At 36.0% G+C, this 26,550-nt stretch overlaps 1 protein-coding gene across 1 annotated transcript in view; it reads right to left on the bottom strand.

The window, feature by feature from the left end:
- The window catches only part of TTC27 (tetratricopeptide repeat domain 27), a gene marked incomplete at both ends in the record, with an annotated part of 167,242 nt that overhangs the window by 45,186 nt on the left and 95,506 nt on the right, over positions 1-26,550 (bottom strand). The window contains one exon of the mRNA XM_081998456.1: positions 14,594-14,707. Coding sequence (XP_081854582.1) covers positions 14,594-14,707 — 114 coding nt within the window. The remainder of the gene's footprint in view (positions 1-14,593; positions 14,708-26,550) is intronic.

Here is a 26,550-nt window from a genome sequence, read left to right as displayed (position 1 = left end):
ATCAGCTATTCCTCAGCAAATACTTAAAAGTTTGAAGTTTCTGGGCTGAGAAGAATGCCAGTGGAGGCTTCTTCAGGACAGCTATCCTCTGTTGCATTTGCACACATTTAGTTTCATTGTCCCACCTGACATCAACCTGAGAATAATGCAGTACTCAAACTATGCCTAGAAAATTTTCTAAAACATTTCAAGTTTTATGCATTTAAGACTTCTGCTGTTAATTCCTTTAAGAGCATAAGCAAATAAACTTTTTTTAAACAAAGATTGTATCCATTTTTTGGCAAAGGAAGAACTTGTTTGTAACCTGTAACAAAGATCTGACTGATCTCATGCCAGAAATCATCTATTCTGGTGTGCTGTGATCTCCCTGCCCCCCTCCACGTCAGCCGTTACAATAAAGTGCTATACAGAATAAGTCACATCAAACATTTGTTTTTTGTAATACATAACAGGTATATTCTTCAAGAGATTTAGTTCTTACAGAGTTCTTCCTCAGAAAAGCAACAAATAGAAAGGGATAGTCAAGCTGAACCCTTTAGTTCAGTAACTTCTATATGCATTATTTCATTGCTTTAACACAAAACACATTATAAACAAAGATACAATAAATAAATATTCAAAATAAATGTCTATATATGGCCAAAAAATGAGTTAGAACTTAGGAATTAGATGGTCATTTCTGAAGAATATAAACAACAGTTACTTAAAACAAAGAATTTCAGACAAAAAGTTCTTAAGACCATGTTATTAATTGCAAGCGTGTAAATATTATCAGCTTCCTGCTACCTAAGATAGAGACTGGATGGTATTCTGTTACACAAATAGAAATCTCGAGGAAAAAAACACAAAACAAAATGCGATGTATTCACACAGCTTAGTGCAAGTTTTTTTACTGGCAATCATACCAAGCACAATTCTTTCATGGTCCTTAGATGCCTGTAAGAGCGGGGGTGGAAATTATCTGGTCTTATCTAGATACCTGAAATCAGATATTCAGCTGCTCTAATTACTAACAGTTCTTTTGCAGTATTAGAAATAGCCAATGTCCCTGACCCACCCCCACTAAGTGCTCTTTTGCTGAAATCTGTTTGTCAGCTGTTCTTACTCAGCTGCAAATCTCAAGAACGCCTGTAGTTATTTGGTGGAGTGGACAGGAGTATGAAGAGAAAAGAAAGGCAAGTCCAGTCTCCTGAATTTGATCAGAATGCCTCAGATAACATCTTGGGACACCCACTGATTTCCCTTCTTAAAAAACAAAAACAAAACCAAAAACACTTCCCACACTCACACCCCCCCCCCAAAAACCCAAACAAACAAACAAAAAAACCCCCCAAAACACAAAGAATTTTTCCTAAGAATAGCTTCCCTAAACAGTGAAACCTTGACTGATACCCAGTAGTTTCTGTTGAAAAATTACTTGGCAGGAAATACACATTCTTCCAGTAGCTGAGCCTGACCCAGCAACCATAGAGTATATGATGGTAAGTACATTAGAAATATGACACACAGGCAAAGTGTTTAAAACTTTAGCTATCCCAAAGAAAGGCAATCGCATATAAAATCTGTTTTCAATATATGTACTTTCTTGAAAGGCATCCAATCCAGTTCTTCACATGTTCCTGGAAAGCTCTCTATACACCAGGAAAAAACAAACAAATCCCCTATCATTCTCCCTTAATGATTGATCTACTCACCAAAGAGGAAAATAAGCATCTGCAGCAACAATTGGCTTGAAATCAGTTCAATTTCCAGTAAAAATGAAAACAGTCTAAATGCATTAAATATTCCATGCCTGATTGTATGACGTATTCAAATAGAGGCACATCAAGCTCCCCTGAAGACTCAGTTCTTTATGAAAAAAGGAGGAATCCACAAAAATACAATTCTTTCCACAATCATATAGCAGCATTAGGCACAGCCTATCTGGTACACAACCAATTAAGAAACCAAACAAAACCAAAGTTTTCACTCAGCTGGACAGAGTTTTACTGTTTGTGCTGGTCACTCGCACCAAACAGCTCGAGGGACAGAGACTAGACAACAACAGATCTTGGGCTACTTCACAGAAGAGCAGCGAGAACCAAACAGGGACTCAGGATACTAAAAGCCTTGCCCAACAAAACCATGGGCTGTAGAAACAAAATGACAGTCGGTGTAAGACGTACACCCATGTATGTTAATAGACTTCAATTACTTAATCGAGGACCATCAGCTGCAAGCTCTAACAGTACCAGTCTTGCACTGGAGGCAGTTTTCTTGCTAATCTTCAGAAGGAAGCAGCACACGGCAGCCACAGGAACAGATGCACTTTGCTTTCAGCTGCCCCCTTTTACCTGAGATACTCTAACCTGGGCCAGAGGGAGAGGACTGAAGGACAAATTAAACCCTTCACCGGCAGCTGCCATCACCTACTTCCTGCTACCGTTTTTTCCAGGGGAGGGAGGAACGTGATCCCAGGAGGCTGCTGGGCCTCTGGCCGTTCATCCAACGCTCAGCCTGCACCTTTAATGGAGAACCAGAGGGAGGAAGGCAAATTTCAGACCAGAGGAATTGTCCTGGCAAGGTGCAGCTTGAGAGCTCCTGAAGTAGTTTAAGACTGCATTATAGTTTGGCATTTTATAACTTTTACGTCTCTGAACTTGCAACGTTATTGATGACCTTTGTTTGCATGCATTTTACACAGGGGGAAAAATAGAATAAAGCAAGAGATGAAGCGTTCTGTGGTAGAATCATTTACTGCACGTTTCTTTTTCTAGGCAACTTCAATGTTTACACAGATCTGCATCTGGAAAAATGGGCAGGTATAGCACAGCAATGTGCATAATAGCTACAAACAATATTATTTATGGTATTTAAAAATCTAGTTCAGGCATGGTAGGTTGTATCGCTTACAAAAACATCTCCACATCTGTCAAAACACCCACGTCTTATCACAAAACCACAGTGCCATAATTTACAATATTCAGACAGACAGCAATATTGTGAAGAAACAGGGTAACTGCAAAACCAAATGGAAATATTGAAAAGGGCCAGTATCATATCATCATAGAACTCTCCATACACCAATCCAAATGATTATTTGAATCAATGGTCCTTCAATCAGTTTGGAAAGTTCAGAAGCCAAATATATTCCTCAATTCATAACTATAACTGGAAAAAAAAAATAAGTGAGTTGAGTTAGGCCAGCAAAAGTTCTCCGGTCAGAAGCTACATCCAGCCCACACTATTGCAAAGCTTGCCTCCAGTACAATACTTTCCAACCAACTGATTCTTTACACACTGTATTTCCAAAATTGCCTACCTCTGAACATTTAGAAACCACGTACAGTTACTGTATTAATTTTTTTTTTTAATAACCCAATCCTCCCTGTAACTTACTGGAGAGCTGGGCCCTCGGTATGGTGGATATTCTTTCAGTAGAAACATCTATCAGAAAAAGCAGTTCTGACTCCCTACTATGGCATCACAGTTACAAACTAATTTCAAAGCACAAACATTTTCATTTTTGGAATTAGCTATTGTTTTTGTAAATGATAGAATCATTTAATCTATGAAAAGAAAAATAACATTTTCCCTCATTAATTACACAATAGTCCATTATTTTCTATTTTATCTTTTCCACAAGCATTATTTTTCTTGACTATTTCTAAATTTATTTCACAAAGATTTGTCACCAGTTTAATGACCTTTTTTACAAATCCCTTCATCCCACTTTCTGTGAATCCATACTCTCTAGGTCAATGATTACAAATCTTCGTGGCTTATACTTCACCAGTTTTGTTACAGGAACAGATCTGCCGAAATCTTACTCTTAACTAGTGCTCAAGAAACAAACTGCCTAAAGCGTTCTCCTTGATTATGCCTGGTGTTGACCTACATAATAAAAGTAAAATGCTTCCAATATAATGTTCACAGACTGTACCCTGATTTGGCTATACAACCACTTTCTTGCCCCCAATTTAAAAACCGAGAATAATTCTTTTCAGCTTTTACCAGATTTCCCACTAAAAATCTCCTTTGACAGTAAATGCATTGGTGTCTCAAAATCACAGCTTGTATGCTGACCTGAAGAAGTAAAACATTTTTTTTGTATCAGGAGAAAAATAAAGCCTTCCTGACAGACTGTTTATTCTTTCTTTATTGAATGAGTATATAATGACAAAAGCAAGGACCACTAATTATTGGGATTTACTAAGTTGGCTTTGACTTATTACCTGTTCCAACTTTTGCAAGTATTAGAGCACCACTATTTCCATATTCTTTCACTTTAAATACTTTAAAAACTAAAACCAGTCTCTAGTCTCTCATTTTCTGCACTGATTAAAGCAGCATTAAAATACCTTCTAATGGAAGAATTTTTCAAAACAATGCTGGATCACTCTCAAAATATTAAAAAACATGCAGACGCAAACACTTCTATCAGTAACATTTGTCTCATTGTTATTGTACTTATCTCCCAGAACTTGTTTTTGTACATCTTTGCTTCGTTTCAGTAAATAAGACCCTATCTACTACATGCCTGCTATAAATTAGCCTTTCAAGACTGAATTCATCCTCTACATTTTGAGGGACAGTTCACTGGGGCTCTGGAACTTCCTGAACTACAACCACCTATGCGCTTAGTGCCTTCTCATCATGATGAAAACTCATTCCTTTGGCAGGCTTTACAGGGCAAGACTGGGGGTATATTTCTTGGAGGAAACTGTGGAGGACAAAGAGAATTGCTTTGTTTTATTTAAGGGATTTAATTTCTTACCTGTAATAAACCGATCACCACTACTGCACTGCAAAACTAGCATCATCAGGGCATTTTATACTTGCTCTATGTGTATTTTTATTGTTCTTGAAAACTATTAACATGTGAAAAGAACGCAAAATTCATTCTGTTTGTCTTAATTTGGTTCTTAAAAAGCTATTTTATAGAGTAAATAATTTTCATATTTTTAATAGACTGCTGCCCTAATCAACCAAAATACGCATACAGATTTGTCTCATTGAAGAGAAAACTTATTTGAGCCAAAGAGAACTGACTGACTTCAGTATTATTTCAGTCAGCAAATAATTTTGGTGGTGGTTTTTTGTTTATTTGTTTGGGTTTTCGTGTTTTCTTTTGTGGTGTTTTTTTTATTTTAATTTTTTTTTTTTTAATTTGCGACTTCTGTTTTTTTCCTTTAAAAGATTAAGTTTGATCAGCAATAAGAATCAGGCTGCCCTTCAATTATACCTAACCTTATTTCTCTTTTTTTTTTTTAAACAGGAGGATCAAGTGTAAACATGTTTAAGAAAACCGTGTCTAGCATAAAATTCCTGTTATTTTAAAATTTAAATGTTAGACAGTGACAAATGGCATTTCTCATGTCCTAAATAAAGAAGTTAATTTGCCATTGTTTTAAGACTTTTCCATATGGAAATGGAAGTACAATTAGCAAATAAAGAAAATGTACATTATTATATCAATTAAATAAAATTATAGGCCTTGTAACCAGAAAGACAACTATCAAAATGTGTTTTGCATTTACAATTTCCTCCTTTCTTTACACTGTTTTACAAGACATTAAAATTAGTACATCTCAGTGTTTCAGGTACAGTTTTATAGAGCAAATAAAAAAATGCCTTCTTGTCTTACCAGCTCCCAAGGAGTTTCTCACCTCTGAATAAACTAGTATTGAGCTATGAAAGAAAACATGCCTTTGCACCTGCGTGGCAGCTGTTGAAGGCTGGTTTACCACTTCAACATGCTCTCATTCCGGGTACTGCACCAATGATTTTCACCAGATCATGCATCCAATTGTCTTTAAACCTTGGCATCAAAACATGTCCTGCTGGTATATTAGTTTAGATTACTGATTGTAAGTGTAGGTTTAATAAATTTTGTAATAAAATATCTAAACATTAATTTGATATATCAGTTTTTCTCTACCCTAGCTGATGTCATAACTGTGTTATCCCTTGGACTTTTAAACTTTGTTGTTCTACACATAGTGACTGCATCAACAATAGAGATATTGAATGTATAAAGATATTAACATTTTTAAGTACTCAGCATTAAACAATTCAGCTAAATTACCCATTTAAAAAAATGATTCTACAGTTCCTACTCTATATAACAAAATAGATTTACCACTTCATGTTAACTTCTTGTTCAGAAAGTGAGCATTTAGAAAAATTGCTCTTGGTTTACTGCCTACCTTTACCTATAAGGTTTCCCAGTCTAATTCTCTGGTGTACCAGTTAAAGGTGTTTCTTTTTTCTACTTTACATGGTGGGAAACTGAAAAGCTACTGTTTATACAGAATTTCCCAGACCTTCTTCTTTGTGATATTGTGGTAAATCATTTTTCCCCACTCCATTACTACCTTGTCCTCAGGCAAACATTCTTCAAAATTCTTCACTTTAAACTTAGTCCCTAAGTATCCCCTACATGTTTAAGTAAGATCATAATCCAAAATTATCCAGATCATGACGACTTCAAATTCCAAAATTATTCAGGAAGAGACTACTTCTTGAATCTAAGGTACAATCACTTTGATGGCAGGAAAGAGGGAAGGCCAAAAATTTCTAAGTACTGGACTCCCAGTAAGATTTAGCTTTTGCATAACTCCAGGTGAACTTTAAAGATGCCAGATGATGTTGATAGTTATGAGGGGAAAGTATGCTGGGGCAGAAGTTATTGATTAGGGTGCTGAAACTGTGCATGTCTGTATTTCTTCTAAAATGAGTCACGTAGTAGATTCTTAATGTGAATGTTTTTGTCATGTCAGGCCCTGCAAGTGTGTATTTCACTTTGAAAACAATACTAGCCAACTAACAAACAAATATTCACTGACGTTGTCAGTGTAATTTTACTAAAAAAAGCTTCAATTTCTTTATAATAAGGCTTTTGCAGCTGGGTGGGGAAGGAAAGCACACAAGAGGAAATGAGTCCAACAATCCCAAATGAAATATAAAGCATTTTTATTTCAAAATTAGCACAAAAGAGGTCAAGGTCATGAGCAGAAGATAACTGGATTCATGAATGTCTGACGTAATATTTCCTTTTCATTTGTAACTAAGAGCCAAGCAGTATACCAGGCAATTTGAAGCATCTCCTACGCAACTGCCATTTGGAATGTTTTGTTGTAGTCAAACACTACCACCTAAAGCAGCATGGTAAAACAAATGAGGCCTCTAACAGCACAACAGCATTACTGTCTTCCAAAATGATGAGCTTACTGTTCCTGACAAATATTGGGCCCAAAGTTACTGAGTGCCAGTGCTTAGGATATGCGTTTCAATGTTAAAGCCTGTTAATGACTTAAGCCTCAGGACAAATCCACTTACAGAGGACACAAAATCTTCAGAAAAGTACTATATATATTTTTTTATCTTCATGCCATTTACATTTATTTTTTATTTATTTTTATGTTACTTATATGAAATATAGTTTTATAGTTATTACATTATCCTTTTCAAGCACATGTATATTCTTGAATGTTTTTGTTTTCAACGAAAAAGCTGTTTCATCTGCCAATTATGTTATTCATTTTTACGATGTATCAAAAGGTGTAAGCAGAACTTCCCCTAAGGTCTCTAGAAGAAGCTAGATTTACAAGCTTACTTGTGAAGGGTGGATTTAAAACCAGACCATTTATTTTCTATTGCAAAAGCAAGAATACTGATACCATCCATCAAATCACCATGACAGCGCTACATTTAAAATGAGTCCAAATACAGGCCAGATCATTTGGCATTTGGGGAAAGAACATCCCCATTTCCACACAGGCATCTTGCCCTTTTTTCGGTACACTTGCAGCTTATTTGTTTGCAGTGCAGCATCGTAGTCTGCTTCTTACTCTGCAGTCTCAAATGCCAAATATATCCAGCTGTCCATAGCTTTAATCTGCATCTTTATGAGAGCCAGGAACAGGAGAGGTAGTTGTAGTCCCCGTCCCAAAGAGGTCTGCATTGAAGATTCCCCCTTTCCTATCAGATAACTTGACATTTTCTCACAGCTTGATACAGCTGCATACATCTGCCCTAAACCAGTAGATGTATGTCTCATGCAATCATGTGTGTGGAGACTCACCCATGGAGCACAACTGCATCTTGTATAGATGTCAGTCCCCTGCATGTAGCTAGTTAGCTAGCTTTCATACTGCCATTGGTGAACAGTAGTTATAAACCACTTCGCACAGGGTGCAAAACCTACAGAAGAACTGCATACACTTCAAAATAGTAAGCCTGCCTTAAGTTCCAAGCTGTTGTGGTTACACTGCTTTTATAGTTCCCAAATCAGCTTGCTCTGGGGGAAGGCACAGCTGCAGTCAACACTGAAAAATAGAGCCAAAGACTCCTTGTATCAGCTCTGCTTTCTGTTTCTCACTAGAGGGGAAAGTAAGGACAAGGATGGAGGAAGAAATAAAAAGAAGAAAAGCTACCACTGTTAAGTTAGAGTTTAATTACAATATAGGAGGAACAGACAATTGCCTTAACAGATAAAGGAGAGTTTGGTGTGTAGTACCTGGCATATGCACTGACAACATGACTCAAGAAAATCTGTCTACCAGTACTGGGCCATTTCAGAACATGGTTTGTTAGCTTACCTCAGAACACCTATCTCCAGATTTGCAATGATATTTATGACATACAGCTGTAAAGATTCATCTATTCAAATTAAGCAACAACTGCAAAGATTCATCTATTCAATTTAGCAATACATGGGTATAACATGTCCTCCATGCCTTGCATCTGCTCTGATTACATGTGGAACTTAAGCTCAACTTCAAAGAACTAAGGAATTAAAATAATTATAATGTTTAGGCCTTCCAGTGCAAAGCTTAGGCAGAAAGATGTGAGTGTTTTGTCCTGGAATCTCTTGATATTCATATTTTTCTTTGCAACTTGTTGTCATCACTTTGTCTATAAAAAAAGTGTAATATTACTGTTCAATATGGCTTAAGGATTCTCCTATCTGACATTATGACTCCTAATACCATCATTCAAATTGTCAGGACACTGAGTGAAGAGATTCTAAAGGGAGAAAGGTAAATGCTTTCAGAGCTAAGATTCAATAGGAAATGTGGAAAAAATGGGAGGCTTAGTACTTTCAGCTGCTTTTAGAAAGTGCATTGACACTCGAAGTGGAACAGCTCAGGTATTGAACATAATTCTCAAATGAGCAAAAAGGTTTGTACTTTAAATGTACTAGCTGAGAAAATATGAAGAAACCTTAGCACAGAAAGAATGGTTTCATTCTTTTCCCCACACCAGCTAATAGCGCTGATCCAAACTGGCAAATACAACACTGCAGTAGAAAACTTCTAGGCAGAAATCATTACTGAGAAAATTATACTATTCAATATTCTTTTTCTCCAGTGGTACAAAAACACTTCAGTTATTACTGAATAACTCTTGGCAGACTGGATCTCAGATTTATTTTTTTTTCTCCAACACAAACCATAATTGCATAGTGGAAGAAAAACAGAGGGAGCCAAGCACCACCACATTAATTATTTTGAAGTGTGCTAATGAGTTCAGTGTATCCCCAGAATCGCTTGTGTCATGTAACATCTTCTGTCAAATCTGTCATCTGCTTAAGCAAATTGGAATACATTCTGGAAATGTGTGTCTTGAGACTGAAATCATAACTATTACCAAGAGGCCACTCTCTCTTGTGATTGCTTTCTGAAGTAATAAGGTTTATTTCTAGGGTTCTGGAGACCTTGTGACCTTGCGTAGAATTCATTAAGGAAAGGTTTTATAAAGACACTTGGCTTTTCTCCTCTTTTTAAACACTTTTTGGAACATGTGTTCTAAAAATAAATACAATTCATAAGAGTTGAGAACTGTTGGGATACCAATGCAACATCTCTGCAGGATAGAGCAGGTGTGTCCTCCACTTATTACCCTCCTAAAAGAGAGATTTAATTCACTTCCTTGTTCACCAGTGCATCTCACAGACCTCAGTAACTTTCTGTTAAAACTTTCAGCTTCATGTGAAACAAATTTATTTTCCTCCTTCCTCCCCTCTTCTATTCCATACACTACTAAAAGCAACTATTACAATCTCATTTAATGTACTCCTAGAGTACAGGAGGGGGTTAAAGAATAGGAATAGGAACTCCTAGTATAGTGCTGTGACAGTTTAGCTGAACAGACAAGTGCTGTCATTCCATTGGTCATAGTAAAAATTTCTCTATATTGCTCCAACCATGGTCTTGAGAGGTCTGATCAGAAAGATATATGACTTGAGAAGTAAAAGAAGCGGGAAAAATCTGTTAGCCTCAAACCTCTCTAGATCAGCCTAGTGGGAGGAAGACTGCTCCCCTCTCCTTTCTGAATTCTTCCCTTAAATGTTGAATTTGGCCAATGTAGAACAACCACCAAATAAAGAAAAGCACAGGGAGCAAGTTGGCAAGGAGGTGACAGTTTAGTTTTGAAAATAAAAAGGATATATTTCTATGATAAATGACATAACTTTCTTGCATAACCATTTAAAGACAATCAGTGTGAAAATAACAGAATGCAAAGTTGCATTCAGGCTCATAGAGCTCGAGACGCCAGTTCCGTTAGATCTATACAGCCTTTTCTTTCTATAGGTGTACATAAACTCTTTTCAGATTTAAAGGACTTGAACACCAATTAGCATGTTTCTATAATAAGAACAATTTAAACAAACAAAAAAATCATTATTTCCCCTTTTCATACCCATAGAAAAACATGAGTTGCTAGAGAAAAATGACACTCTGAAGTATTATTTAAGTGAAAATTACAGGGCAGTTGACACAGAATTCCCAACCACATACATCTGTGTATGACTAAGGATATAAAACAAGATCTCATGTGACCTTTCAATCTTAGACGTAATGATTAGCCTATGATATTGCTAGTCTACTCCCAGCTCTCCTGAAGTCTTATTAAAAACACCCTTTCAAGACACGTTTCTCTCCCCTTAAGAGGCAAATTCCTTTGCTGCCAAGAAAAGCAAGCAAGAGAGAACCATATGAAATACAACGTACGTCGTACCGCGTGTTAGGAAAACAAAGTGATTAGCTTACAGGCATGCTATCACCAGGTGCAGTAAGCAGCAGAAAATACAATCAGAAAAGGGGACATAACAAGCTGATAAAAGCTGCAAGCATAGAGGTAGCCAGTGTAACCACCCAGGAAGCAGCTGTAACAAGTCACTGTAGGATAAACCTGAGCAGGCTACTGGTGTACCAGGCACATGGCAGCTTCCCCTTTTTCACTGCCTACGTAATCCAGCAGTAATGATGCTCCCACTTCTACCCCACCATCCTTTGTACAAAGCATGGCGTTTTAATTCATTTTCCTTCATTCCTAAAAATATTTAAAAATCCAATGGAATGGAATAGTACACTGATTTCATGTATCAAAAGATAGCATCCCATTGTAGTTTCTTATGTGCTTTATACTGGTTTGTTTTTACTTGTTAAATCACCCCTCCCTTTTCTCTTTTTTCATAGCTCCTAGACCACTCAAAATTCCTTATTTCTCCCCCATCCTATTACTTGAGCTCTGGCTGCACTTTCAGCAGTAATTTGTGGCTTAACAGCTTATTCCAACACATTTTCCACTATTAATAGTTTCTGAATTACTTTCTTACAACAGAAGGCAGTTCAAGATCCAAAAACTGATGTAGAAATGGCAGGTTTCTGCTTATGGGGAGAGCTATTTATCAAAACCAATCCCTTTTTCTTCCTGTTTTCTCCTTCCCCGTCTTCCCTTTCTTTACACTCTAGCACTTCTCACCCTCCCTCACCTACATCCATACGGAAAAAACCCGAACACCCAACCTTTAAAACATCATACTGTGTCCAGAGACACATTTTGGTTGGCAGTACCTTGATCCAGATTTCAATATATGTTATACTGGTCATGATTAAATATTCTAGTGGAACGTAAAATAACTGTTTTAGCTCTCAAATACTGTTTCCTTTTCTTAGAAAAATGGTTGAAAAAAGTACTGGCTTTAGAAATCTTTAACTTTATTCTTGTGGATCCAAACCTCATTTAGGCAAAAGCTGGACAGAGACAACGAATAGCATCCAGAACAAGTTAAGAAAAAAATCTCAGCTCCTCATTTCCAGTTAGCTACTAGCTGAAGTTTGTTCCAGAGTACGCAGAATGATAATTTTAAAACTTCTTCCAAAGACTACATTATCTGTAGTTCAGATTTTTAAAGTAATCATAAAAAGGTTTTGCAAATGATCGTTCCAATTCCTTTTGAAACTTTCCAGTTAGAAAAAAATACTTACAAAATAATTTCATAAAAACTTTTTAACGTAAATTAGGGATATATTTAATACTTGGAGTGTGGCAGCTAAATGCAACCAATATACCTTCATTTCAAAAATAGCTGCAATTATTTTCAAATAATTAAAGTAAGTTAAACAAACACAGCCAGGCCCATAAAAAAAAGTAGCCAAAAACCCCTTTATTTGAGAAACCAGCAATGTAGCCTGGCTTGCTTTCGGGCTGAAAACAGCACAGGCCTGCGCAGCGATATTAATTTAAAAAGGTGCTTATCAGCCGGTTAGAAGGATTTGCAGACCCAGCATCGAAGCAGTTAACGGTGGAATTGAGGAAAGGAAGGAGAGTTACAGTAGAAGAGGACAGGAGAGTCCCAGCATCAATAAGTCAGAGCCTATAAGGGCTCATGCGCTCTTCAGACAACCCTGAAGTTAAACTTAGAGGATTTAGTTTCCCACTTCTTATTCAAGCCGTCTTACAAGAATTTTTATAATTACTTTAAAAATTTGATATTGCAAACAACAGGCGGGAGGATCCAATCATATTTACAGCTACCTTCTCCTTTAATCTTCCATATCTAATCTTTCTACAGCAACCTGAACTAGTGAATGTGAAATTGTAAAACAAACAAAACCAAGCAAACAAAAAACCCCCACAAAAACCATTTGTATGAAAATGCTATGGTTTTGAAATCCATTTTCTACTGATAAATAGCTACAGAACTTGCTAGCTCTTTGGCATCTTCATGAAGATGATATATGAAAATAACATCATTCACCCTATGGCTTCTGGTTCCTTCTTAGAACTGTTAGAAACCATGATATCAAGTTCTGATCTGATGGAACTCAGGAATGAAAACCTTAAATGGAAAGTTATTCAAGTTATTTGATTAATTTAGTACATATCAATCCTTAAACAACTTTTAACTATTTTTGGAAACTGAGCTTGATACCGTACCAAATCAACACAAATATGCCATTATATTCAAACATCTAGAAAATTTTATGAAAACATAAACACCCTAAGATTAAAGATAATATTTAAAACCACAGATTCTGCGTCTACTGTGAGGTCACCTCCTGAAATGCAAATCAAATCCTTACATTACTGCATTTGCAGCACATGATGAAGTCAGATAAATGTACTTGTAACGATAACCCCTTCACAAAGATTTCCATCATGAGACTGTCAAACTGTATAGCATAACAATTTCCAGTACTCAGGTTTAATCAAGCTAGACAAAAACATTGGAGACACTCCAACTGTTTTTATGGCTTAGGGCATCAAAGATCCTGAGATCGCTTCCCATTGCTGTCAGATGCTACATCTCCCAGACTTGGAATCCTGGCTTCCTTGACACTCTCCTACTGCCCCAGGAAATTCCACTATAGCAACTCTATGTCCTCCTCAGCTGAAGAAAAAGGCAGCAGCACATCCAAGCTGCACTCCTTTAAAGATCCATGCATCCATAATGATTTTAAATGAGACATCAACTTTTCAAGATTTAATTACACAGCACCATAATCCTACGTTTCATACATTCCTGGCTGTTGTAGTCAGCAGGACTGTTGACTGACGGACATATAGAAATGCCTTCTGTTCATGAGTGACAAGGCTTAACAGCATAAAGATGACAAATGGATAACAAAACTCTGCAATATGAAGGGAAATAAAATAAATCTTTATATAGCCTATAGACCCTTCCTTTGAAAAAATTATTTTTTAAATAAATCCTATTAGCTGACACATTTCAGAATTTTAAAATTTCTTTTTGTATTTGAAAACTGATCTTCTCTTTGTTTGGAGCCAGATTATTTAATCACTGCCTCAAATTTGCAACAAAAATACTAATCACTAAGTATCACATGAAAACAGTAAATTGGAAATGCTGCTTTATTCACAAATGCGTTTTCCTGTTCTCACAATACCAGTGACTATTTACAAGTTTAAGTGTTTTCTACAGATTACTTACATGAGTAAAAACTATTAAAAAATAGGATAGCAACAGCATCTTTACATTCATGAACTTCTACATAAAAAACTCCCCAGATCAGAAGTCAGAAACTAGAGGTAAGAAAACAGATTTTCATTTCAATCTTTCAAAAAAATGACACGTTTTGCAAGAAAATGACCAGTTATTACTCGTATATGTAAGAGTTTATCTCAAGACTGGAAGACATAAAAGGATTTGTGGTTTATGCATCTAATTTGAATACATAATTAGTAAATTATCTCACTGTGCACTTTGCAGAGAGGAACTGCGGAAGCTCCTCGTTCCTGCCTGTTTCCATTTGATATATAAAGAACCCCTATTTATAACAAGGCAGTTCAGAAATCTTACCTGAGTCTGCTTCATTGCCCGTTCCATTCTGCGAGTACTTCCTTTCTCAAGCTTAGTCCGAAGGAGCAAGGCTGACGTCTGAATGGCCCAGAACTTTGGCTGAGAGAGCAAGCACTGCAAAGAAAAAACCCGTTTTTCATTATTTCATTTTAAAAGACACTGAAGACAGTAAAGTTTTTAATAGTGTTCTCAAGCATGAATGCTGTTTCCTATTCTGAAAGTCAAATACATGGTTGTAGTACTTATTTGATGAATTGAAGTCTGGACAGATTACCTTAATCTATTTTCAATATAAAAGGTGGTTATCACAACTATTTTCTCCTTCTCCACTCGTGCAGCACTCAGTGTACATGTACCCATATGGTACATACACCAAACTGCACAAATTAAAATGGCTATTCCGTATGAAAGGAAAATAAAGAATTTGATACTAAGCAGTCTGGCTCAGCCTTCTCCATACCTGCATACTAGATGGTTGTAGACAGCAGCAGGGATCCTACTTCTTAAGGCTGAACAAAACCAGTTCTCACTTGGCCTCTCCTCATATGTGAGGTGCTCCAATGCCTGCGTTAACAGCACCTCTACATTACATAGGCTGAAATTGCTAGGAATTTGAAGAATATTAATTTAGAATTTGCCATGACTTGAGAATAACAGGAAGAATTTTTGATGCGTAGTAGTGTGACGGATGTTCTCCTGTTTGAACTAACTGAAATTTGGCCAGGCAGACGCTCAGCAAGTAGGCCTAATCAAAGTCAATCTTATCGTGTGAGGCTATCGGCGAGAACTCAGCACCAATCCCCCAAAAAATGGTTTGGCTGGAGACTGGGCTGATAGGCAGCCAAAACTGCACTAACACAGCAGAAAATGTGACTAAAAATCAACCACTTTACAGTATAAATAGCTGCAGCCGTCAGGGTCTGTTGAGCTCTCCCTCTGTAGCAGCTGGCTGTGTGGCAGTGATCTCCCATTGAGAAGGGACGCCTCTCAAGGCTACCCCTGGAGGCTGAGGGATCCCTTACCTGACACCAGACATCGATGGGTTGATAAGTGACATTTTTTGCATGGACGTAACATTTAAGATACGTATAGTAAGCTTAAGTGATAATCTTTTTATCACATACTAACTTTAAGTGGAAGGAAATACTAACTTTAAGGAAATAGTATTGACCTCCAATCCATCTGTACTTATTACATATTTTACATACCTAAATTAAGTGCTTAGGATCCAATAAACTAACTACTAGATTGGATCGGAGTGATTTCTGACTCCTCCTGCCACAAACAGATGTATAGGGAACATGGGAAAATCTAGGTAAAAAGCTTTCCTAAAGGTATGGTAGGTTATCACTTGGAATGTCGTGCCCTGATGCCAGGAACTTGGTGCCAGTCTCCAACCACTGATTTTTAGGAAAGCATAATAGGAGATATGTAGCCACTACAACTTTGATATCCCTTCGTAATGTAAAGACTGCCTGGATTTTTTCCAGTATGGTTTCAAACACAGTATACCATTTTCTGTTGATATTTACTTTAAAAAGGGAGACAGCAGGAAAACGTCCTTGCTAATTTTATTGACACTACAAATACAATGCAGCTTCTCTGAGAAAATAAATTCATCTATAGATACTTGTAGACTGGAGAAGCAGCCCAGTGGTTTTATTCTTTCCTCTCAAAGATCTCCCAAAGCATTAAAAAGTATACTTTGCTGGTGGTTTGTGTGAAACGCCTAACAAATGTCTGTCACCTGTCTGTTTTCTTTTCCCTAGTGTTTTCACAGGAAAGGAAGCAGAAAGAAACAAGGTAAAACAAATTCTCTCCAAGCAAAACTACAAAGGGAAGAGAGGCTACAGCAAATGAAAGCATAAATGAAAGCAGTACGAACATATGTACAGCCAACAAACACTTCAACGTCAGCTGATCCTCCCTCTTGCGACCAACAATCTCTGCACTGATTCTTTCATGACTTCTACTCAGTATTACATTAAGTACCAAAGGCTTCTATACCATCCTCTACATGCTGAGGACCTGGAACTAACAGAGGAACACAATCACATAATTCTATACTCTGTATACTTTCAAGTGGCCCTTAACAGATTTACTGATCATAATTTGTAAACAGGTCCAATTCCTAGTTCTGAGAGCTCATCGCTCTCCTGTCTCATCATGGGAAGTTCAGTCTACTACCTGTTTTTGTTTGGTCTTAAGACAAACTCTCCACTGCAGGATACAAGCAAGGCATTCCTAACAGAGGACCATGGTTTCTGAATTTATTCTTTGGTGGCCATTTCAGGTAGCTGCTAAAAAAACCCTTAAGGGATTGTTAGGGCAAACACTTGAACAACGTTTAGCTTAAAAACTTCTTTTGTGAGAAAGGTTACCCTTTCCCCCACTTTCTCCACTACTATTATTCTGTCATATTATTTCATTTTTTACTTAAAGGGAGATTTTTCTCTGCTACATGGTGGTAGACACTAGTATTTGTTTGTCAGATGAACGCAATGTGTCTCCTGCTTTTTAAAGGTATTCATAAAACAAAGTGGTATACCCGCTGTACAATTACAGAACAAAAATTTAAATTCTCTAACAGTTTCATTGACACAAAAAAAGCAGTGCAGCTGCATAGGACACAATGAGAAGCACGCCTATTTTTCAGTTAAGAAACACTTGTAATTTTATATTTGTACTGAGCTCAGTCCTGTGCCAGAACTCACCTTTTCACTGCCTAATTGTAATGTTTAAAGCACCACAGATACAAAATAATACATGTAGAAAGGGCACAAATGTTTATAGTCAAAGACTGTAAAGAATAATTTCAGAACATGTAACCATAAGTATTAAGCAAGCTTTGAACTTCTACCCAAAATCTCCATGGATTCCAGATAACAAATAATTTCTTGTAAGTCCCAAAGCTTTACATTTTCACTTGAAGCTAAATCTAGACTCTATTAATAAGACTATAGGTTAAAATAAAACATCTGGAAAAAAGAAAAACTAAATCAAGATTATGCAGGTTTTTGACAAAAGTTTATTGTACTGTACCAAAGGCGGTTAAGAAAATTAACAAAATAATTCTAAAAAAACCACTATTGAGAATCTTCACAAGTCATCTTTGTTCTTACTTTAGGGAAAGAACAATAAAATCAAGAAAAAGAAAAACAGGAAAATTAGATGGGGTGAGAAGAAAGGAAGGAAAATAAGGTTATGCAACATTTTCTGCACTGAATGGAATGTTTTCACATGGGAAACTCATTTCTCCAATTCTTCCCCACATTTTTTCCTACAAACAAGAACCCTTTGTATCATCCTCTCCCATCGTATCAAAGTGTAAAATGGAGATTACCAAAATATTACACAAACCAGAATATTTCATTTAATACGTCATCTTTATATGACACCGGAACGAAACAACATGATCCTCAAAGTCTTAATAACAAAGTAGTCCATTACTGTACAATACCTTTGTAACATCCCCTTTACTACGCAAGAACAAAATTGAAAGTAATACCTGAATTGTGAGATAGGTGCACATGACTAATGACATCCAGATCAAACCCAGCCACATGAGTTCTGCCAAACCCAGGCTACCTCTCACGTACTATTAATGAAGGATTCAGCCTCATCATTATTCAGAATTTAACCTAGGTGTGATGTACTCTCTGATCACTTTAATAACTTTCTGTTAGAGAAACAGAGAAGGAACGCTTGCACGATTTGCAATGTCTATACAAAATTCAGAACAAGCTAGCAAGGATCTTCAAAGAAGCTTGTGCCATTGATATTTCATATGTACACAGCATACAAATATATCTGTATATTATTTATGAAGTTCCAATGTTTGGTTTTAAGGAAACTACACACAGAGAAAGCAGCCTGCAGCTTCAAAACAAACCAGAAAACTTAACCAAAGAACCCTGGGAAAGCTGGGACAGACAGAGGAACATTACATGAGAGTATAAGATGTCCAACCAACAACACAAACCAAAAAAAAAAAATCTTCTCAAGGGCAGAGAACTGTATCAGTTAGCTGTGACTTATAAAAGGTATAGGTTGTTCAGAGCAATTCTGCATTACTCCATCTGCTATTTAAAAAAATTAGGAGTTCCTATAGGAATTCTTTCTGACATCAAAGTCAGGAAGAGCTTACATAGGCTTACTAGACATGCTAAACAAACTGGAACGGGTAAAGATGATCCTTATTAACTGCAGTTCTAAATAATTAGAATATTTTCTGATCTTTTCTTATTATAAATATATGCTTTAAGTAAGCCCATTCTTTCATTCTTGTGCCTTGCTCACTGATAAGCTATCAGTAGCCTAGCAAGCTGCTATGATTGCTATGATGGAGCTATCATTGGAAAGTGGACTTTCAAACTCTGAGCACTTTTAATTGCAACCAGTTGTGGAATTCCCAAGAGTTTGCTGAACTGAAGTCTACTGCTGCACCAAAAATATTCTGCTTATTGGCCAAATTGTCAGGATGTGGTGAAATGACTTACTTGAAGGCACAGGCATGAGGCAGCCTGAGGACTGCTCTGTTCCTCTCTCATCCCCTCCAAAGAAATGACCTTTAATTTAGATTCACTCAGGTATTTGCTAACATATTTTAAGGTACAAACAAACAAACAGAAAACACTGGGAGGAATTTAGAAAAAAAGAAGAAAATAATCACTTTCTAGTTTCTTTTCATTGCCAAGCTCAGTTAACATACTTCAGCAGCTTTGTTGTTTGCTTTTCCAAAAAGCCACACATAACTAAGATTTCCAAATTACTTATGTGGATTAATTCATGTCTATTTATCATTAGTCTTGCTTTACATAACCGAGTATATCAATATATGATGATTTTCATTAATTCATTCAGATAATTAACATTAAAACATTGTTTCTTCAATATAACCAAAGGCAAAACGACAGCCTTATAACTCATTCTATGCTCCTCTGTAAGATGAGAAAATACTGTGGCTTCTTTTCAACATCCTATATATTGTGCACAGTAGTCAGGTGAGTACGTTAAAAAAACTTAGTTGGAGGCATATGACTGAGGCATGAAGAGGCAAAATTCTTGCTTCTTGCAGTTGCTATGAAGACATATTTGTTAATCACTGGTGAAGGACTCTATCACTGAAAGCTATCTTACAAGCGCTTAATTTGTGTTGAAGCATATAGCAAAGGATTCTTTGACATAAAAAGTTCTATGGAATTCAATCCTAAGAAACAAGAGATGAAAGTCAGTAACAGATTAGGGAGAATTTGATTTTGTTTTCCACAGTGTCATCCAAATAATCTGGTGTGTAAATTTCTGTATAACTAAAGCGAGTTTTTATTTTAAAAAAAAGTCATGTTCAAATAATACTTGTTTAATTTGAAGTTTTTTTGAAGTTTCTCCTAGCACTGAACTACTGACAAAAAAAAGTAAAATGAAATAGAATTTAAAATAACTGACATATGGAGAAACCTGAAAGATGTCACATTATTGTGGAAAAGTTTCTTTAAATATAATCTACAAATTTTCAACAGAATAGTATTTTATAAAAGATACTCCTTGCAATTCTGAAAAAAAGTATGCACAGGAAACTTTGCCCTGGGAAGAAGTTAGATGAACTTTACAAAACTATTTCTAATTGCCTAGAAAAGATTAAGGCAAGCCAAGGTCCAGAGAGAAGCAAAAAGAACACAAGTTTTGAGAAATGCCTTTAGAATAGCAACTCCTCTATTAATTGAGCTTGAATGCAGGTTATTTCCAGTCATGCTGGCAGCTTCTGTTTGAAATGGGATTTGTAACTTTAAACAGTAATTTTGTTAGACTTCTATAAGGTAAAATAAAGTACATTTGTGACTAAGTGGTTTCCAATACCACTGTATATTTTTATGTTGTATTGAAAGGCATAGATATCAAGAGGATAAGAAAAATGCTAGCTTTGTAGTTACAATTAAGCAGTAGAACTATGGCTTGGCAACAAAACAAGCCAGTCAATATGACCCCTTTTGCTTTTCTGCTTTCTGTATGAACATGTAAAAATTTCCTGTTTGCTGAAACAGAGCAAGTAGCTTCTTTGTTCAAAACCTGCATACATACCAATTCTGCTGTACTTGCCCATCCCAAAGATTTAAAAATAAATAAGAATCAAAAGAAGATCTGACTATATATCACCACCAATAAGTACATAACGCTGAGGTTTCACAGACCTTAAATTCCTCCTGGTAGTGTTTTTATTCTTATCACAACACTCAACAGCTTACTAATCCTTCAGTGACCAGAAATCAATAGGAAACCACAATAACTATGCACATACACAAAACCTCAAAATATAATAAATACACAACTAAAATACATTACTGTTTTCTGTATAGGCAAGAGGTAAGCTACATATTTAACTGGACAAGAAGTAGTATTTGATGTTGAAGCTGATTTAAAGATGTATGTCAAAGGATTGTTTTTAAGCATAGAATGCTGTTCTTCTGGTGAATATAAATATTTTAATGCAAAAAAGTTGCTCAGCAACCACCTAAAAGAACTGCCATCTCCTTTTATCTATATTTAAATTAAAAGTTTGTATTTCCTGATGATCACAGTACACATGCTCTGTATTGTCAGAGATTGCTCCTCTTTATTTCCCATCATGGTATTATACACAAAACATCTCTTTCATTACATATAAGTCATATTCTTATATATAATGATATATAATTACTGTATGTAAATCTCCATATGTATTATTACATAATTGCATTAAAATGGAACCCTGAAACTAAAATGTCTACCTGTTAATCCCCATCTAATTCATCCCAGACAAAGACTAAACACTATCGTTTTGGAGAGGTTACTAACAGGGGAGCTCCTCTGGTCTCTTCATAAACCATCAGTTTATTGAAATTGAATAATTTGAGGTTCAGATGGAAACAATTCACATTCCTATATATTCATATGTATATATATATGAAAAAAATACAGAACAGCTCCTCTTTTTCTGAGAGCATCACCTTAATGCATGATAACTTGACTTTAGGTTCAAAATTCAAATATAATCTGTCCTAAAAAATAAAAATGCCTCTTGGACAGTGAATTGGAAAAGGTAGCAACAAAACACAATAAGCTAAATTCAAGCCTGCTGACTTCACTGCTTGTACATGAGAAGTTATACTAATGGATCTTGCTGTACAATCCTTGATTTATATAAAACTTCATGACTACATAATAGTTCTGAACAAGCAACAGTGGTTAACTTGGGAACAAACAAATAGGGTGCTGAAGCAAATGATTTTAAACCATCTTCTCACTGCAGCTTCTGTCATCTATAACCACTGGCACCACAGACAACATTCCCAAATAATAATTTTGGAATTTACACCACTAATCAGGGTGGTAATTTGAGCACCTATACATTCTTCACCTTCCTAAGTATTACTGACAGTGAGTATTTAATATTTGATTGCATGTGTCAATAGTTAGATAAGACCTACTAATAGTAAAAAACAAATTTTGTGCATCTGTTCAAGACAGCAAATTTTCAGATAAATAAACTGTTCATATTTAGAAACATTAAACTTGCTTTAGACACAAGCAATTAGAAGATGTAAGGCTGTATATTCTCCAGTCACATTTTATTAGCTACGAACAGCTTCCTATTTTCTAAGGCCCAACAAGAAAAAAATTACATTAGGATTTCACTCTGATGATTCATGTTACAACTTGACAAATTCTAATCCTATTTGGCATAATTATGTCCTTAGAGAGCAACATGAACAAGATCACAGACACAAACAAGGAAAACAGTATTTTCATACCTGGAGAATGCAAGGCTTCCATAAATCTTATGACAGTGGATATATTTACTGGTTAATGGTAGAAAGGCAGAGAAGAAAAGAGTCTGTAATTTAGCCAGTAAATCTAGCTCCTAGTATGGACTAGCCAATAGACTTAGTAGATTGCCTTTTTTTTTTTTTTAACATCTACACAGCGGGAATACTCACATTAGTGTGTATTTTATGCTATATACTTCTCTCCTCCTCAAGGTCAAAAGAATTGCTCAGACATCAAACAAACATCAAAGGCCCAGATGATATGTTTTAACAGTTATCAAAACCTGTGTTGTAGAGGGCTCGACTCATCTGTTTAACTTCACACTTTCACTAAACACTGAAATCTATCCTACAATTAAAGTCACTCTAAGGGTGATTTGGACTGGAAAATCAAAATGTTACCAACTTATCCTGCAAATTAGAAGTGTGTATATATATATATATATGTTAACACAAAAGCAACTGTTTTCAAAATGTCTGGTTTTTTCCTATGAAACAGATGGTAATTTTAGCTAGCAACTGGCCACATCTTTTTTCCTATGGCTTTGACAACTATAATTTTTTTTTTTTAAACTCAACAACATGCAAAGTCTTGGCGTTACAGACTACTAACTGATCAAGCAGTCTTAGGGCAAAAGTATCAAGACAAGGATAATTTACATTTTCTTTGCAAGCACCACAACCTTTATTACACACTTAAAATGAATTATATTTCAGGCATTATTCCAAGTCCTGTGTTAGTGTTTCTTTTTCAGTGTTGCATGGGGAAAATGTGTTATTACTTGGTTAGGTCTTAAATATTTTCTTGCCTAACAGTATCTAATATAAATTCTACATGGCACCTTTAGAGTATTAAGCCAAGCACTGTAAAAAGAAAGCGAAAACTTATGCAATGCGTAAGCCTGTATGACATGTATTAGCAGAAGTTCTGTATTTTTTGTTATTAGGTCTTTTATTGATTTTAATGAGTTGTCACATCAAGATAGCATATTACAGAGTAAATCATATGATTCACTTGTGATTTTTTTTTTTTTAAGACCTCTTCAAATTATCATGGTTTAAATCCTACCTTCTTTTTAAAATGAAGTGTGTCTGACTGTCAGTTAGGTAAACCAGACAGGCAGAAATCCTGAAAGAATTAAAGTGACAGAGCAGAACATTTACTTTCCTGCACTGGCTGAGACATCAGCATGTGCACAGTGCCATTTTCCAGTACTGCTTTAATATTCCATATATATTTCAGCAGGTTCAGACCACACATTCAGCATATTTTTTCCAAAGTCTAAAGCTATTCACTCAACTGTATGACAAGGGTTTATTTTGGTGTATAAAACTAATCCTGGGACTGTACAACTAAAATAGCTTTTTACCGCAACAGGTGTTAGCTGATCATGAGCAGAGCTGGGCTTAAAGCTATTAGTGGCAGCCATTAGAAATACCTCTTGGTGTTAAAAAGTCAAGAGCAAGGCCAAAACACCATCAGTGATCCATATCAAGGGACTAGTTTAATTAGAATGGTATTTTTAAAATTTGCTTTGTCTAGTATTGTCTGGTAGCCTCAGCAGTCAAGTTGTAACATTACATCACTGTAAATAGAGCAAATTCTGTTGAATTTGACTACTAAAACAAAAAGATACTATCTGATTTTTTTGCATTTTTATATACTTCAATGGCTTTGAATGAGATTCACATATATAATTTCACAGTCTTCAATAACCAAATGCATTTGAAATAAAATACTAATTCTGAGAGTTTTAAAATTAGATTTATGTACACACACACACTGGACAGTTCCTTTTTTCTCCATCTGCAGCTACGAAGAGTCGTTGTAGGTTTCCTTTTTGTCTACCCACACTTTATAAAGCAAAATGTATGCAAAGATGTTAAAATCCTCATAGTTAAACAGTTAATTATTTAGACTATACTAGACTGATTTAGAAATGATTGCTAGGCTCAATACACCTGCAATTACATTGCACTGACCTACATGCAAGTTAAAATTCTTAAGTATCTCATTTAATCTCAGTCTCCAAGTGATTGACTCTCTGGAATTTATCACATCTGAAGGTACATTAAAGACAATGTAAGAGTTACTCAGCAGCTGGCTTAATCAATTCAAAAGTTAGAAGGGAAAACTGGAATAAATTTTCTTCTCACAAGACTTATTCCACTAGTGTATACAAAGAATGCTAACGTCATTTCACTTTAGCTGTATTTTCCACAGCTTTTTTTTACCCCACTCAAATAGTGTTCTGTAGCAAATGGGTAGCTCTTGATAACATCCACCCAAAGGAATCCTCATATTCCATCCTTCTTATCACTCTATTTCTCCTCTATGGCACTGTTTTTTAGCAGTAACTCTTACTCTTTCTGATATCTACGTTGCAAAGCACAGTTTCTGGGCCATTATTTATGCTAGGTCCACTTGGAAATTGTGCTGGCTTTTGTACCATTTCTGTAGTACCTAGGACTTCAATGAACAAAAAAATCATGCAGGAAAGCTTGGAGGTTAGTCCCTCTGGGTCTTTTTACACAGACACCGAAGACAGGTAAGCTCCTTAAAAAGACCAATTTGAACAAGCATGAACCTTAGGGGCCTCATGAGAAAGCCTCTTACTTTCCATTGACTTTATGAAGGAAACTAGGTTCCTAGATAATGCACATTGGTCAGATGCCCAACTGAGGTGCTTATTGCCAATGAATCCTCTGGACAGGTTTTCAGTAATTTTATTGTATCTTCCAGTCTCAAATCTCATTTGGTTCTCTTGAGTCTGTCGTGGGGCTGCAGACACCTCTGGAATGACTGTTTCATCTGGGTGGTGGAAAAGGTATGCTCTAAACCAGACACTGTCTATAGACCACAGATTAAGAAATGAAAAAAACTTAAGGTGTACCTCGCATCCTGCTACAGTTTTTACTCAAGGCAAGAACCAAGTTGAGAAAGATAGAAGTGTTTGCACAGATTTAACCAGTTTCAGTATTATACTAGCTAGTATGCTAGCAATAGATGCAAAGGAATACGAATCAATAGTCCCATTACTAAAGTGAACAGAACTTTCAGCAGAACAAAACATCCCATAGTGTACAACTCTTCTTAATTTCCTCTAAAATAAGACAATTAATCATATTTCTGTCAATGGCACTATAAAAGCCATCCAAAGAAAGTCAAGAATAATTTGCATTAAAAGGACTACACATTGTCTCTTTTCATTGAAGATATTGGAAAGTAGTATTGAAAACAGAATCATGACTCAATTTTTTTCCAAAATAAAGGCATCCACTACTTTCAAAAGTTCAACTCTGCCAAAACATTGCAAAGACTATAATCTTATAGTCGCAAAGATACCATGTTACTATCCTCATTAGAAATACCAAGATACTTCAGTGTCTTTCTTCAACTATCTCTTCTACCTACCCTTAAAAGAAAGCATTCTTTGTTGGAAAAAACCCTAACACAGCTGCCTCTCAGCAACAGACTAACATTACGCCATAGTCACCAGTATCCTTTTCCTTTGTTCAGTCAATACTCAGACTCAGCATACTTAGCTGACACTATGGATAGAAGTTCTGATGGGTAAAAAGGATGACTTCTCAAAAGAAAATACCTCAGACTTCACAGCTTGTTTGTTCATCTCATTTTCTCTAGAAAAGGTAACATTCAGGTAAAATGAGGCTGCCTGACCTCTGGTCTTGGTTCTTGTTAGGAGAACATCCAACTTTCCTTTCCATTCTCCATGACAATCTTATTTGAAACCTGAAGTAATTCCTAGACCAGCTCTCCTCTGCAGTGAATTTTGTTTTATTTTTGAAGGACAGGAAGTGGAAAGAAACATATGAAAGGTCTATATCTGTGGCTTTTACTAACAGATATAAATACATTGTTCTATGAAAGGCTGCACCTTTTTTTTCCCCTCCTTCTGCTTCCATGTACACTTCCTCAAATGCAGAAAGAATACCAATCAAACAACTCTCTCTTCCTCTCCCCAAGTACACTGTTCAGTATTGTATAGGGAAACAGTTAAGAACTTTTTAGAACAATGTTTATATCCAAAGCTCAGTCCATATGTGTTTCTTCTTCCTGCTATAGTCTTCTGAATACACATCAAGAATTTACTGAGCTTTCTCTTATATTGGATGGTTCTATGATTTTTCTTG

The sequence above is a fragment of the Phaethon aethereus genome, assembly GCF_964289735.1.
Source record: "Phaethon aethereus genome assembly, chromosome: 3".
Classification (NCBI taxonomy): domain Eukaryota; kingdom Metazoa; phylum Chordata; class Aves; order Phaethontiformes; family Phaethontidae; genus Phaethon; species Phaethon aethereus.
This window is presented reverse-complemented; position numbering and strand designations above follow the sequence as displayed.